The sequence below is a fragment of the Rhinoderma darwinii genome, chromosome 3, assembly GCF_050947455.1.
Source record: "Rhinoderma darwinii isolate aRhiDar2 chromosome 3, aRhiDar2.hap1, whole genome shotgun sequence".
Classification (NCBI taxonomy): domain Eukaryota; kingdom Metazoa; phylum Chordata; class Amphibia; order Anura; family Rhinodermatidae; genus Rhinoderma; species Rhinoderma darwinii.
Genome location: NC_134689.1, coordinates 119975617 through 119992314, shown reverse-complemented (window position 1 = coordinate 119992314; position 16698 = coordinate 119975617). Strand labels below are relative to the sequence as shown.

The 16698-nt window shown below is 40.9% G+C and overlaps 1 protein-coding gene across 3 annotated transcripts in view; it reads left to right on the top strand.

The window, feature by feature from the left end:
- The window catches only part of UNC5A (unc-5 netrin receptor A), a 331913-nt gene that overhangs the window by 300414 nt on the left and 14801 nt on the right, over positions 1-16698 (top strand). For all 3 annotated transcript variants that reach the window (XM_075856631.1, XM_075856630.1, XM_075856629.1), the window contains 4 exons: positions 7591-7824; positions 9472-9621; positions 11412-11576; positions 13518-13696. In XM_075856631.1, the coding sequence (XP_075712746.1) occupies positions 7591-7824; positions 9472-9621; positions 11412-11576; positions 13518-13696 (728 nt within the window). The remainder of the gene's footprint in view (positions 1-7590; positions 7825-9471; positions 9622-11411; positions 11577-13517; positions 13697-16698) is intronic.

The window sequence follows — 16698 nt, the reverse complement described above, 5'->3', positions numbered from 1 at the left end:
TTCTTTCTGCAAAATAACTACCATTGGAGCCCTGTTCAAACTTACGAAAAATGCGGTGATGGGCAGCAATGGCGGTGGATGGGCCCCACTTTTTATCTATGTAGCCAGACTCTTGACAGCACTACCAGCCGTACTGCCCTGATGGCAGCCCAGGGTGTTTGGCAACTGCTTGTCTCCCTCTCATCACTGAAATATTTATGCAAGTTTGGCCATGCTGAGCGTGCATATTTATGGAAGGTTGTGGAATATTGCTGTCAGGACCAATGAGTGTTCTGCCATGAGTTTAATGCTGGCCACAAATAAGAACACTGTTGTTTATCAGCCATAACTCCATCATAAACATGTATATTTAGCTAGGCCAGACATGCATTTTATTTCAATAGGGTAAAGGAGATATGCTGTGGGTGCCCATGGTGCGGCTATGTTCACACAGGATGGATAGGCTGAGAGCAAGCTCACAGCGTATCCGGCATGGGCGCCACAGGGAATTCCGGACAAAAAACCGCATCAAATTGTGGTGCAGTTTTTCGGACGGAATGTCCGCTGTGGAAAGCTGCATATAAAAAAAAAAAGTTTCATAATTATGTAGCCATGGCAATGACTTTTCCTGGAATAACGTTTCATCCGATGTAACCGCTGCAGCCTGTGATTAGCTGCAGCGGTCACATGGGATGAAACGTTATCCCAGGAGGCCGGCCTGGATGAAGAAGCACAAAATTATTCATAAGTATAAGATTTTTTTCTGAGTTGAGTTTTTTGTGGTGGAATTGTTGCTTTTCTGCCGCAAAAAAACCCCCAACATCTGCTATTTGTTGTGGGTTTTACCTCCCCATTGAATTCAATGGGGAAAAGCAGCAACAAAAAAGCAGCGATTATGCAAATACAATTGACATGCTTCGGATCAAAAAAACGCACCGCAGGTCAATTTGTCAATGTGGATGAGATTTGTTCAAATGTCATTCACTCTGCTACTGTATTATGCTGCGGATTATCTGCAGTATTTAGGCTCTATGTACACTTACCCTACCAGTTATATCTGGAATAAACAAAAATAAAAATCCAACTTCCCTTGCTTCCCCTATGAGGAGTTTTGAGTAGGCAGTCAGGTTGGCTCATTACATTGTTAGCAGATACCAACTCAATATAACAATTTTAATAAGAATGTACATAGACATTTATATTTAAGGACTGGATGATACTATGTACAGAAATCATTAAGGACAGGTTGGTCTTTAGGGAACATTGGGCTAGTCTTGGTAGATATTTCACATGACAACCATATGGCTGCTTCAGGTCTTATCAATCAGGGCAAGCTTTATATATCAGTACCCAGCTTAACACAATGCAGTCATCTGCAGTTATTATTTGGGTTGTCCGTATTTTTACTTGTTTCATTTATTTATTTGTAGAGTAGGAAATTATACCGTTTTCTAATATACATGTATTAGAAATTCTGCTGTCATACCTTTTTAATAACAGTGTGACAGCCTCTTGTCATGCAGGGACCTACGCAATTTGGGTACCGGAGTGGCAGGGGGCAGCGGGCTCGGCCGACATTAATCTAATTTGAATATTGTCTAATGAGACTTTACCAAAAAGACATTGAAACTCCACGTGTAAAATCACATTCCACCGAAAGTCATGCACTCAAAACCAAACCCACTTTTTTTGGGCCAGTATTTTTGAGCGGGAAAGGTGGCAAACCTAGGTATAGCCCATATTTTAGTCCATAGTAATGCATCCATAGGATAACTGAATGGAAAAGACCCCAGAGCATCTGTTCTGTAAGCGTCTGTTCTGTAAGCATGCTGTTAGGGCACACCTGTGTCATAATGATATAGTGTAATGTATTAGCAAACAGGAGTATGCCAATACATTATAAGCATAAAATAAATTTACCGAAAATGTATCCCTTCATGGGATTAAAAAAATGTAACAAAAGAATAATAAAGAATTGTCCCCAAAAAAAAGTTAGTATCTCTATATCTTTCTCTCTCTATATATATATCTATCTCTCTCTATATATCTATATCTATCTCTCTCTCTATATATCTATATCTATATCTATATCTATCTATCTCTCTATATATCTATATCTATATCTATCTCTCTCTCTATATATCTATATCTATATCTATATCTATATCTATCTCTCTATATATCTATATCTATATCTATCTCTCTCTCTATATATCTATATCTATATCTATCTCTCTCTCTATATATCTATATCTATCTCTCTCTCTATATATCTATATCTATCTATCTCTCTCTCTATATATCTATATCTATATCTATCTCTCTCTCTATATATCTATATCTATATCTATCTCTCTCTCTATATATCTATATCTATCTCTCTCTCTATATATCTATATCTATCTATCTCTCTCTCTATATATCTATATCTATCTCTCTCTCTATATATCTATATCTATATCCATCTCTCTCTCTTTATATCTATATATCTATATATATATATATATATATATATATACACATATATAAATATATATAAATGAATTTCTGATGTCTGTTGCATGTTCTTTATGCACAGCCAGACGACTGGACCAATCTGCACCAAATTTGGCACATAAGTAAATCACGCGCTTCTGAAGGTTTCAGCTCTCTAGGCACTACCGTTCTCAACATACTTACAAAAGCAAATATGACACCAATGGCTTCCACATCAAGGACCTTCCTTCATATCACATGACCTGTATTAGCCAATAGAAGCTCACAGGTCCTTCATTCTTAGAAAAAAGTTAGGGTCCGGCACACGATGAGGTAGGTAAGAGATGCAATGCTGTTTATTGGTATCAAATAATAAAACAAGTGTTTCAAATCCCGGGCAGAGAACACCTACACGCTTCGAACTTCTCAGTTCATCTGATGACAATTACATACATATTTTCTACTTAAATAATTCTACTTAAATAATTCCCTAAGGGTGTGTTTGCATGTTTGATTGCCGCATTTTTTGGCTAAATAGCAATATGACCGTGATGTGTAAAGACACCCTAAATTACCTTAGAAAAATAAGACAAAGAAAAACACTAGATACAGTATATAAATGAGGGCCAATACAGCCCAGTGCAGACCTAATACTTTTCATAGCTGAGACTTTTCTCAAATGCATCCACAGTAGGCAATCCTCTGTGAGTGAAATGGACTGGACTCTAGACTGATAAATCTTTCCCACACAAATAAGGCTTTGTTCACATCTGGGCTTCCATCAGAACGGAACCCTGAGTGAAACAAATGGAAACCAAAGGTTTCCGTTTGCATCACCATTGATTTCAATAGTAACGGATCTGGTGCAAATGGTTTCCGATTGTCTCCGTTGTGCAAGGGTACCGTCATTTTTACTAAATTAATAGCGTAGTTGGCTATGGTATTGCTTCCGTCAAAACTACGGAACCCTTGCACAATAGAGACAAACAGAAACCATTTGCACCGGATCCATCACCATTGAAATCAATAGGGATGCAAACGGAAACCTATGGTTTCCGTTTGTTTCAGCAAGGGTTCCGTTCGGATGGAAAGCACCGATGGAACGCCTGAACGGAGCTCTGACGCAGATGTGAACAAAGCCTTACTCGTACTATACCCTAATGACAGGAGAGAGATTTAGTTTGTTGATGGGTTTAGCTTACAGAGGATAGCCTAGATTGGATACATTGTTCCAACTATAAGCTGTAAAAAGTATTAGCTAGCATCATATTCAAAATGCCTCGGAACTGTTTAGTCCTTGATGCCTTGATCTTGATCTACATACACCACAGGTCACAATGATCACCATACGTACAGTAAGTCCTATAGCATGTAGAAAAAAAACATATTATAGACTGATTAACCCCTTAGAAACCATACTTTTATATTATGTTTAGCACTGATATATCAAAGTTCTGGCCTCAAATCGGTTACATGTTCAATAGTCTTGAACATGGAAATATTTTCTCTGAAACACTGCATGCAATAATATATAGTGTCATAATATATAGTGTCATAATATATAGTGTCATAAATAAAAAAGTCAACGCAAATTGGTATGTACATTAGGACAAGCTGAAATCTCGGCTCCCTAGAAGCCATCCAACAACGTGACTGCAACGCAGAGTGGTCTAAATTGCACTTTAATTTCAAGCGATGATCCTCTGATCCTCATCTTCATTATCTGGCTGTACATAGTGGTTTTCTTTCTTTCTACAGAGTATTTTATTTGGCCTTGGCCCCCGGGAACACAATGGAAGTGGCGTCCGTTCACAGCTGCTGACAATGCACTCCTTTTATCTCATAATAATATCACCATCTCATTTTTTCTTACACATAAAATGTCTGTCAAATGGATAAACATAATAATAACCTGGAAGGATAGACAGGCTCAAAGCAGTCATCATAAGAGATTTCTATCTGGCCACTAGTATTTAAGCCAGTGATGTATTATTGTTCTACACTGTAACAGCTGCTTTATTAAATCATTTCATACAAAATCATATCAGTATGTGTAAGTGAGGACTGTCTTCTTGATCTGAGAGATGGTTTTCCTAAAATATAGCTCAGAAGTATATGAATAGTAAAACACTGAAATAAGAGGAACTGTTATCTTGTGTTATAATATACCTTAAGGCTATGGTGACAAAGTGTCACCCACTAGCCAAGGTAATGTCGGGATTTAAGGCTCTGTTCCCACTACTGTTCAGGGGTACCATCAGGCTTTTGTCAAGCTTTCTGATATTTTTTTATTCTGCATCACTATTTATGTCATTAAAAAAAACAGAACCATGATGTCAATGGGGGTCCATCAGTATCTTTTTGGATCTGTTGGAAAATTGATCCATCATAACAGTTATGGTTGGATTATTAACAAAAGTAATGACGCTGGTCTAGACAGAGTCTTACTGTGACCTTTGCAAAAATCTGACATGGTCACTTGAAATTTTTTTCTCCACATTAAAGCATTGAATGGAAATACTGAAGTCACAACATGAGTCACGGTAATTCTGTGATTTTGCCACTCGCAAACAATGGTGTTTTGTTATGTAGCTCTAGCCTTAAATGGTCACTGTTGTTTCAAAAATGTTTACATAAATCAATATTACAAGAGAAAATAAGAAACTTTGTTATACATCTTATTAGAGAAAAATGGCTCTTTCTCCACTAATGAACCACTTCTTCTCCTCCCCTGCCTCCTTCATTGATCATTCACTCTCAATTCACTTCTAAAATCTGTATTGAGAGACTAGACGAATCAGTTCACGTGAAACCAGACTTTATGCTGCGCATAGGAGTCTATGGAGAAGGGGAAGGAAGAGGAAGGAGCAGCTGCAGAGAGACACATAGACATAACGTAGACATTGCTGTTGCTTCTAGTAAGTCTTATATCTCACTTAGTGCTGAGTTCACAACTAAACCTGTCAGTACTGCTATGTAATGTCCTCCATGTTGCTGCTTCTATATATGTATATGATAGACAATGGGGAGCAGGATTCTCCTCTTCTCTGTGTGCAGTGTATGGGAGACATCATAGCAAGATTTCTCTGTTGACTCTGGAGCTGAGCTCAGGGAAAACTGACAATTAGAGATAGAGCCTGCAGTGGGGAAAACTGATTACAAAATGCCATACAAAAGCCATATAATGGCCAGATGACAGCTTCCTATGAAAAGTCACCTGAAATGACTGGCATCTATGCTTTAAAGCTACTAATGCCAAAGCTCATAAAGATCCTCACTTTAATTGATTACCTAAGATTTAAAGTTCCACTTCTAGCAAGCCAAGGTCTTGAGTTCTGTAAATTGTAAGAAATTCTATTCAGCTTCTTCTTAGTTATATATATTTAGGTAAAAGTTACAGCTAGGTGCAGGGGCAGACTGACTCACCAGAGTGCCACTGGATTTTCCGGTAGGCCCAATTTCGGACACATTAATCGGCCCCAAAGACCCAGCCAAAGAGAACCCCATTTAAAGTTGATTGATATGACTGATTCATAAATCTCTTTGCAAAGTTAAAAGTGTACATTCACATATTCGGTACCTCAGTATTATTTTCTCTTGTGGGCCCAAGATACTTCAGTCCGACATTGGCTGGTTGAGCACCAGTATGGCTACTGTTACTATTCCCAGCTTTACCTAGCTTTACAAATTCCTGAATGGCAAATCTGCTAAGTTATTCATTAATACATCCACTGCTTCCAGTATTGCTAAATAAAATATTGCTAAATAAAATATTGCTGATAACGCTAGGAAAGCAGGGGCATAACCGCTATGGGAGCCATGTTGGTTATCAATCAGCTTTCTCAGAAATGGATGAAACTCGGAGGCAAGTAAATAGAATTTGTAACAACTTAATGACCTGAGTTTACTGCCATTTGTTTTATCTTTGGCATAAATGCTCTTTACTGTAAGTTGTATATTTGCATTGTTGGTGAGATAGTCCCATAGTGATTTTTGACTCTATAAATTCTGTGTGCAGCGTGTAAGATTGTCAGGTCACTGGCGCTGAATATCTGAGGCACATTAAGTTGATGTCTTGCCTTCAGGATGTCATTATTATAATAAAACTTGATTTCTTGAGGCTGTACTTGATAAGAGACATTCCCAGAGAATAGTATAGGTCCCTCGCTGACGGTGTTTATTGGACGGGCTGCAGTTTTACAGTGCAGACTATGAATCACATGAAGGCTGGATTTGAGGGATACAGAAAATGTTCCATGCAGTCTCTGCCTTCATAACGTCATGTTCTTGCTGTTGGATAATGATGTCTAGACATTAGGTTTAACATTAAGTCTGATGACGGTTGACATTGGCTGCTGGCTACTTAAAGAAACATATATTTCAGTATTTGCCAGCTGTCATTTGGTGCCTATAGGTTATATTGCACTAATGTATTAACTGTCAGGACTTCAGGAACGTGTGGCGGCACTACTTTTGTCTTTATCACTTTTTGTTTCTGTGTTTCATTATTTTGTAATATAAATTAACTATTTTGCTCTCATAAGATTTTTTTACAACCCAATGTAGTCATTGTGTTTTTGAACGCTCAATGTCATCACGTTCAGCAAACACACTGGGATCACAAAGACATATATGCGGAGGCATTACAATGAGAAACTGGTGGAGCCCATAGCAATAATTTACCTTCAAGTACAGTTAAAGGAGAATTCCACAATTAGAATTTACATAAGAAGTTGAGTAAGTTTGTAAATCCTTTACTTATCTTGTGCTGGTTGTGAGCTCAAAGAGGAATTCAAAATTCTGGTTCCTTGGATATCATAAAATTAACCCCGAACTACAATTTCTGTGTAACTTCCAAGATGTGTATTTGATGCCCATGGCCATATTGTAGATCTGTGTTGTACAGATCCGCAATACAGCGCTTATAGACTGTGGTGTAACTTCATATATCTTGGATTTTATATGGAGGCACATGGAGATTTTTTCCGCAAATTCCTAAAAAAAAAAGCCCTTTATGAAAGGTGAGCTACAAATGGTGGTTAGAAATTTATAACAACTATTTCCATTGAACACATACGGATATTTTCTTGTTAGAGGTGGTCTCTTGATCCTGTATGTACGACTTGCTTTTAACAGGATGTCTTGCAGCTTGACGGGGGAAGCCCATCGCACCAGTTTTACTGTCACCTGGAGTCCCACAGCTGTTTCCTATTCACAGAGCAGCTGGGACGCTTTGCTCTGGTGGGAGAGTCTCTCAGCATGTCAGCCACAAAGCGCCTAAAGCTGCTGCTCTTTGCCCCCAACTCCTGCACTAGCCTGGAGTACAGCCTACGAGTATACTGCATCCCTGACACACAAGATGCCATGAAGGTGAGTGAGAGGGGAAAGCCACACATAAACCACAGCTATTAAAGCCTGGATGTGGTTCACGGACTGGAATGACAGGAGAATGTTGATTATGTAGCACATAAAACATAATGCAATACTATAATTTATTACTTGCTCCATTGCCAGATATGGCCTATGTAAGTGCTTCGGAGTATTATGTGAGGATAGAAAGCTTTTGGCCCTATTAAAAGAGTAAAAAAATATTAGCAATGTACCTTGGCCATACTCATAAATAGGTGTATGACCTATTTAACCCTAATGGCAATGCCAATATCTGTCTGATTTCTTGTTTCCATTAAACCAATGTTGGTTAAATCAATATCTTGCCACCAAGTGATAGGCATTAAATATAATTTAATTTCTAAAAATGTTTAATACAGTAAATGGGCTGACGGACATTTTTTATTGATGGCCTATATCAGATCGGTGGGGGTCTGACTCCCGGGACACCTGCTGATCAGCTGATTGAAGGGGCCGTGTCGTTCGGCATCGCGGTCTCTTCAGTGTTTACCAAGAACTGTGCAATATGCATCCACAGTGGCTGTGCCTGGGATTGCAGCCCAGTCCCTTAAACTGTGAAAAGGCCATATCGATGAATGCTGTGACACCTTTAGTCAGATGATCAGTGGGGGTGCTGGGAGTCAGACCCCCATCAATCTGATATTGATGGCCCATCCTAGGGATAGGCCATCAATAAAAATGTCCGGACAACCCCTTTAAGATGGTAAAAACAGAGGTGCTCATTTCATCATACTTATCGATCTGTTCCGAGACGCCATTTATGGCATAACTATATGATACAATACAAATCTCCCCTGTGTCCTTTACTACATTTTGGCATCTTAACAGAGATAGAGAACACTATGTACAGCTGTGTAACCCCTTAACAATATAAGGAGACACTAAACAAATGCGGGTCATTTGAAGCTCTTGGGCCACAATGCAAACTCTGTAACAGGACCCTCCACCTACCATATGCGATTTATAATACTGATGTCTTTTTATGTGCCAGAGAAGTCTTTGGCCCCCCTCAGGCACAAAGACTCTGATGTAACTGCTACTTCCTATTGTTTTTTTTATATAATGAAAGCAAAAAGACAAACTAAGCAAAACTGACCTCCTTCAGTAGTGACATGTTAAACTCCTTGCAATATTGTACAATAACCCGTACAATTTCAGTGGTACTATGCTGCTTTTTATTGTTTATGAACGTTGGAAGAAACCACTTATCGCTGAGGCTCTGTTACATCCGTCTATAGGACGTGCATTGTTGGCCTCTTTAGAGAGTTCTCACTTGAACTTTAGTTCTCATCAACTCAAGATTGTTCATCAGCTGTGTAAGAAAGCCAGCTGTGCCCAAGCAGGCATTTGTACCCTCGAGGATGGTAGCCAGACTCTACTGTAGGGTCACTAACCCTCTGCACACGCAGGAAGCTCGCAAACAAACAGATGTAAGCAGCACTTAATATATGAAACTATGTTTGATGGATGCAAATTGCCTGTACAAGCAAAGAGTTGGGTGCACGAAGCAGTGCTAATGCGGAGATGCTATCTGGCCATTTTCTTTATATGCATTAATCATGTACAACATGTTTTATCTCATTATAATTGTGTGTGTTTTTCCCACAGGAGGTCATACAGCTGGAGAAACAACAGGGGGGGCAGATGTTAGATGAGCCACGGATCTTACATTTTAAGGATAGTTATCACAATCTACGCCTTTCTGTGCATGATATGCATAGCACCATGTGGAAGAGCAAACTCTTGGCCAGCTACCAGGTATAATCAGCATCTTACTGAAAACGTATAATTAATGACAATTTTGTAAAACAAGCACAAAGCATTAATATGAGAATTGGTTGAAGCTTTTACACTTCTTGGCCTTCATCTGCCTCTACGTCGGTTCCTCATTTCACCATGGCCTACTACTATTAACAGTACTTGTCCATTGTGCAGCTATCACTAACCGGATAGCTGCCACAAAGTAACATCTACAGTCCCATAATCTTTATGATTAGAATGTACTTCACATGAGCACTCTTGATCTACTGGGTGGGCACTGAACCCTGGTGACTATTACTGATAGTGTGCTTGTCATTTGTCTGATATTATTGATATGCAGTGGCATACGATGGATCCAACTAAATGAAATCCTATGGAATTTTATTGTTTTCACCTTTTTGCTGTCTATCATACTGTAACTATGAAACAGATGAGTTTTGATGGATTTCAGTTGGTGACTAAGATTGTACAAAATTTTCTGCATCATTATGCAAGGTACCCAATAGATGCCCTAATAAGCCTGAGATAGAGAGCACCCACTAAATAGTATATAATTTGGTGCATCAGAGGGCTGAATAATAGCATTTTACATGACCCCCTCTCTGAGCCTTCTCACCATTTACTGCAGCCCTAACTCCCAAAAGTGGTCATACACATTAGACAAATGTCTGCGGAAACACTTCACTATCTGATGTGTATTAGATGCTCGGCTGACGTTTTTTCGTGAGATGTCTGAAAAAGGATTGGGCATGCTGAATTTTAAAATGCCCAATCCTTTGCTCTCAAGCGAGATAAGCCGCCACCAGAGGTGTCTGGCAGTGGTTTATCCCCCCTCACACTGAGACCACATGCATACTTGGCCACACCAAGTGTGTATGTGTATGGGGAGGTCGGAAGCAGATAGTGTATGCACAGATTTCCCCCCTTGAAATGTCTAGAAGTTATACAAACAGCATACTGAGAGTGGTCAGACCCCAAAGCAAAATAAAATAATGCCACTCAGCTCTAGCTGGCATCGAGTAACTAAAGTGGTAGTCTAGCCCTGGCCTTAATCTCGCCTGTTTAGAATATGGAAAAGCCAATGTTCTACCATATAAATATTTAGAGCATATTGTTACTTTAATGTTTGCACTCACTTAGAGTCCTTTTACAACGGCCAATATTGGCCGTAAAAATTAGCGCCGATCAACGAGACAGCTCATGATCGGCGTTCATTTGCTTCTTTCACAGGGAGCTATGATTGGTTATGTATGGGAATGAGCAATCTTTACTACGATCACCCGTCGACATGCATTTCCATCATGTCGGCAGCACATCTCCCCGTTTACACAGAGGAATGTGCTGCCAACAACGATAATCTTTTATACTACCTAAATTATACGATCAGCAGATGAACGAGCATAAGAATAGTTGCCTTACTATAGGCTACAAAAGCAAATGAAGTGTAGTGTGGGTCTGACGTTCTTTAAGAACAACACTCGTTTGTATATTTGCAAATATAAATAGCACAATATAAATAAATTGCATAAGGCTTAGTTCACACTACCATTAGAGCCTCAGTCAGTAGTGCCATGATATTTGATGAGTAGAATAGCGCAGCACGCAGCGCTATTCTTACTGTCAAATGATGGAACCAAGACAGAACCCCAACAGACCCCATTATAGTTAATTGAGTACGTCGGGCGCTGTTGGTGTCCGTGGTGTGACGGATCTGGCACCGCCATGACGATGGTGTGAACAGAGCCTAAGACTGCTCATCTACACATAACTGTTACTTGTCTATACAGGAGATCCCATTTTATCATATCTGGAATGGAGTGCATGGAAATCTTCACTGTACCTTTACACTGGAGCGCTTTAATCTCAGCACTTGTGACCTCTCCTGTAGGGTTTGGGTATGGCAAGTAGAAGGAGATGGTCAGAGTTTCAACATCAATATTAACCTTAATAAGGTAAGAAAAGTCCTTTTCTATAATATGTGCCCTATTGTGCTATATAATTAATTAGAGTATGAATTTAAATCTTATTTCAATAATGATATAAAGTGACTTATAATATAATATTAAACCACCTGGCTAATAATGTGTAGGCCACACTTGTGCCACCCAAACTGCACTGACCCGTTGAGGCATCAACTCTACAAGGCCTCTGAAGGTGTCCTGTGGTATCTGGGGCCAAGATTTTAGCAGCAGATCCTTAAAGTTCTTAAAGTTGCGAGGTGGGACCTCCATGGATCAGACGTATTTTTCCAACACATCCCACAGATGCTCGATCAGACTGAGATCTAGTGAATTTGGAGACCAAGTTATCACCTTGAACTTTTTGTCATGTTCCTCAAACAATTCCTGAACGTTTTTTGCAGTTTGGCAGGATGCATTAAACTGCTTAAAGAGGCAACTGCCATTAGGGAAGGCCACTGCCATGAAGGAGTGTACTTGGTCTGAAACAATGTTTCAGTAGGTGGTACGTGTCAAAGTAAAAATCACATGAATGCCAGGACCCAATGTTCACCTCCACTGGCTTGCCTTCTTACCATAGTGCATCCTGGTGCCATCTCTTCCCCAGATAAGCAACACATACGCACCTGGCCATCCACGTGATGTAAAAGAAACCATGATTCATCAGACCAGGCCTCCTGGTTCCATTGTTCTATGGTCAGTTCTGATGTTCACGTCCGATTGTAGGCTCTTTCGGTGGTGGACAGGAGTCAGCATGGGCACTCTGACCGGTCTGCAGCTCTCAACCCCAAATGCAGTGTGTGTTCTGACACTTTTCTATCATATCCAGCTTTAACTCTTTCAGCAATGTGTACTATAGTAGCTACTGTGGGGTCAGCCTATGCTCCACACATGCATCATTGAGCCTTGGGCACCTATGACTTTATCGCCAGTTAACCGATTATCCTTCTTTGGACCACTTTTGGTAGGTACTAACCACTTCATATGGCACATCTCACAAGACCTGCTGTTTTGGAGATCCTCTGACTCGTCTAGCCATCACAATTTGGTCCTAGTGAAAGTCACTCAATGTTATTCACCTTCAACTGTCACCTGCTATGGCTGAATGGTGTACTGTATGCAGGAAACTGTCGAAAATGCCTGCACAACATTTGATTATATGATAATCTTGGAAATTGTAAGTAGGAGGGACGTGTACACATTGCCTGCTTTGAAGCACATAAAGTGTAAAAAGACTTCCATCATAAAAATATCCATTATAAAAAACAAAGACAAACAAAGCTACAAATATACATTGTACTGTATGCGAAATATGCATTTTTAGGAATGTAGGAAAGGAAGATATACATTTATATCTATGGACAGAAAGAATGGCTGTACATAGCTTTATTCTTTCTTCACTCTCTGCTGTTGGTGCTTTATTTATATGTATCTTGTTCTACTAACTTAGAAGATTACTGAACGGTGCCTGAAGCATTGTAAAACACACATGGTTAAATACCTGTATGTATATCTGCGAAAATGATGCTTTACATACCTGCAGAGTGCATTAATGGCCTAAACCAAGTCTTTGGCATAACACTACCTGAGCTGAGCAGAGCTGTAAATCACACATCAGCCCACTCACATTCAGCTGCTTACATTGCAAACAGTGGGAACTATACTGAAGTGGCCCCTGCATAAGGAAACGGTTTTCTATTTTAAATGCAAAGTTGTCTTTATTTTATACCATAATACAATGTTTTTCATATAAGTTATACCCCCTTTAGCAGCAAGAGGAAGACATACATCTGTAATACAATTGAGAGGATATATACTTATGAATTGTAGTTCTACTACACAGACCAGAAAAGGCAGGCCTTTATGACTGATATTTACTCAATTTTGGCTAATACATTTTCTGTTAATAATCTGCTTAAACATTGTCTGGTTTAGGAAAAACGCCCATCAGAAATAATGTTAGATGAAGCAGAGAAAGAGGCAGCAGCTTTGGTGGGTCCCAGCGCCTTCAAGATCCCCTTTCTAATGAGACAGAAGATCATAACAAGCTTAGATGAGCCATCCTCCCATGGTGCTGAATGGAGAGTGCTAGCTCAGAAGCTAAATTTGGACAGGTAAGATAATGATAACATACGATGTGCTCTCAATGCAAATAGAAGCAAGCTGAACATTAGAACAAGGCACTCAGTCTGTCAGCAAAATATAGACTAATGTCTGCAGCAGTCTACAGTCTGCCTTTGAGATGCAGAAGTGATTCTGCTAACAACAAAATATTAGCGCTTTGGATTGCATTTCACTATTTATTTTCTTAGCCAAGTTACAGAAAGCACACAGACAACAGTCTCCCTGTCACTTGTCTTGTTTGTACTCTACTAATTAATTCCTGTAAAATAAATGAAGAAATGTAAACAGAGCTCATGAATGTATAAAAAATAAGATATAAAGGGACAGTAGTGACTAGGAGTCAGAGCTGTGTTTTTCACACAAAGAACTCCAAATTCCTTTTTTTCTTTTCACACAGTTACATTATAATATTTTGGCTGCCTCTAGTCACCACTAGGGGGAGCTTATTGCATTAGGATTTATACAGCTTTTTTTTAAAACTCAATAGGGGGAATTTATTTATCCTGTGTTAAAAAGTTGCAAAATATGGTGCACGCCATATTTGCACAATAATTTGCAACTTTTTGCTGTTTTCAGAGGCTGACACTACTTGACAAAAAAAGTGGGCTAGGCAGAGCAGGAGGGGCGGGGTCACACATGGCCCAACATATTTACTATAATTTACACCAGAAACTGGTGTAAATGATAGTGGAAGTTGATGCCAGCTCGTAGCCAGATTTATAAAACTGTTGGAGCACGCAGGAGTGAGATGCAACTAATTTATTAAATTTTAATTCCACCTTGGACTGTGTAATTGGAATCAAAAGAGGCAGTTCAGTGCCAGGCCTCCTCTCACCAGGCACAGTAGGGTAAGCTGCCTTTATGTTAGGTATAGCGCTAGGTAACTCACTGCCAAGGGACCCAGCGGTAGGAGTGGCAGATCAAGGGTGAGATAAGTCTTTTTGTTCCCGAGGTGGTGGTTGCAGAACGATCCCTGCCACAATTGATCCCTGAAGTTCTACGTGAAAGGTATCAGATGGAAAATAATTTATTTTATTGGCCCTTTTCCCATTAGTCTTTAGCCTTCTTAGTTATATAAAGAAAAACACATATTGGTAAAAGAAAATAAATATAATAAAAGATAAAGGTAGACCATTTCTTTTCTAATACAAAATCTGCTTTAGGTGACCACCTACTCTGCCTACCTCTTGTCCCACCCTATGAGAACAATGAGCCTTGCACTGCACCTTTTTATTTTTCCTTGGCTGCTGACGTGTTGGAAGTTTGTGTCAAAATGGATAGTGTAGTATAACATGTATTATATAAGGACTGCTAGTATTATGGGACCCTTACACTGTATATGCACCATGCATGGTATATAGTGGCATTCCAGATGGTACTATTATTTGGACACTATGTCTGGCATGAGACATTTTAGTTCTCCACAATAATATTACTACTATTATTATTATTATAAATATTATGGCTGCTACTTATTATTTGGGTGCTAATTTGACTAGTATATTGTCATTTGTACTAATGCCTTGTACTAACTTATGGACATGGGGTGGATTTTTTTGTAGTGATCCAAGTTACCTTGTGTGTCGTCAGGGGGAACTACAAAGATGGCATTCAAGCAGGGGCGTAACTAGGAAAGACTGGGCCCCATAGCAAACTTTTGACCGGGGCCCCCTCTCCCCTGGGTGTCACACAACCCCCCTTGTAGATAGTGCCTTTTTTACATCCCCCCTGTAGATAATGCCATACAGCCCCCCCTGTAGATAAAGCCATACACCCCCCCCTGTAGATAATGCCATACAGCCCCCTGTCGATAACGCCATACAGCCCCCCCTGTAGATGACACCATACAGCCCCCCTGTAGATAGCGCCATACAGCCTTCCCTGTAGGTAACGCCATACAGCCCCCCCTGTAGGTAAGGCCATAAAGCCCCCCTGTAGGTAACGCTATACAGCCCCCCTGTAGGTAACGCCATACAGCCCCCCTGTAGGTAACGCCATACAGCCCCCCTGTAGGTAACGCCATACAGACCCCCCCTGTAGATAACGCCATACAGCCCCCTGTAGGTAACGCCATACAGACCCCTGTGGGTAACGCCATACATCCCCCTGTAGGTAATGCTATACAGCCCTCCTGTAGGTAACGCCATACAGCCCCCCCTGTAGGTAACGCCATACAGCCCCCCTGTGGGTAACGCTATACAGCCCCCCCTGTAGGTAATGCTATACAGCACCCCCTGTAGGTAACGCCATACAGCCCCCCTGTAGGTAACGCCATACAGCCCCCCCCCTGTAACGCCATACAGCCCCCCTGTAGATGACGCCATACAGCCCCCCCGTAGATAGCGCCATACAGCCCCCTGTAGGTAACGCCATACAGCCCCCCTGTAGGTAACGCCATACAGCCCCCCCTGTAGGTAACGCCATACAGCCCCCCTGTAGGTAACGCCATACAGCCCCCCTGTAGGTAACGACATACAGCCCCCCCTGTAGGTAACGCTATACAGCCCCCCTGTAGGTAACGCCATACAGTCCCCCCTGTAGGTAACGCCATACAGCCCCCCCTGTAGGTAACGCCATACAGCCCCCCTGTAGGTAACGCCATAAAGCCCCCTTGTAGGTAACGCTATACAGCCCCCCTGTAGGTAACGCCATACAGCCCCCCTGTAGGTAACGCCATACAGCCCCCCTGTAGGTGACGCCATACAGCCCCCCCCTGTAGGTAACGCCATACAGCCCCCCTGTAGGTAACGCCATACAGCCCCCCTGTAGGTAACGCCATACAGCCCCCCCGGTGGGTAACGCTATACAGCCCCCCTGTGGGTAACGCCATACAGCCCCCCTGTGGGTAACGCCATACAGCCCCCCCCCTGTAGGTAATGCCATACAGCCCCCCCTGTAGGTAACGCCATACAGACCCCCTGTAGGTAACGCCATACAGACCCCCCTGTAGGTAACGCCATACAGACCCCCCTGTAGATAACGCCATACAGCC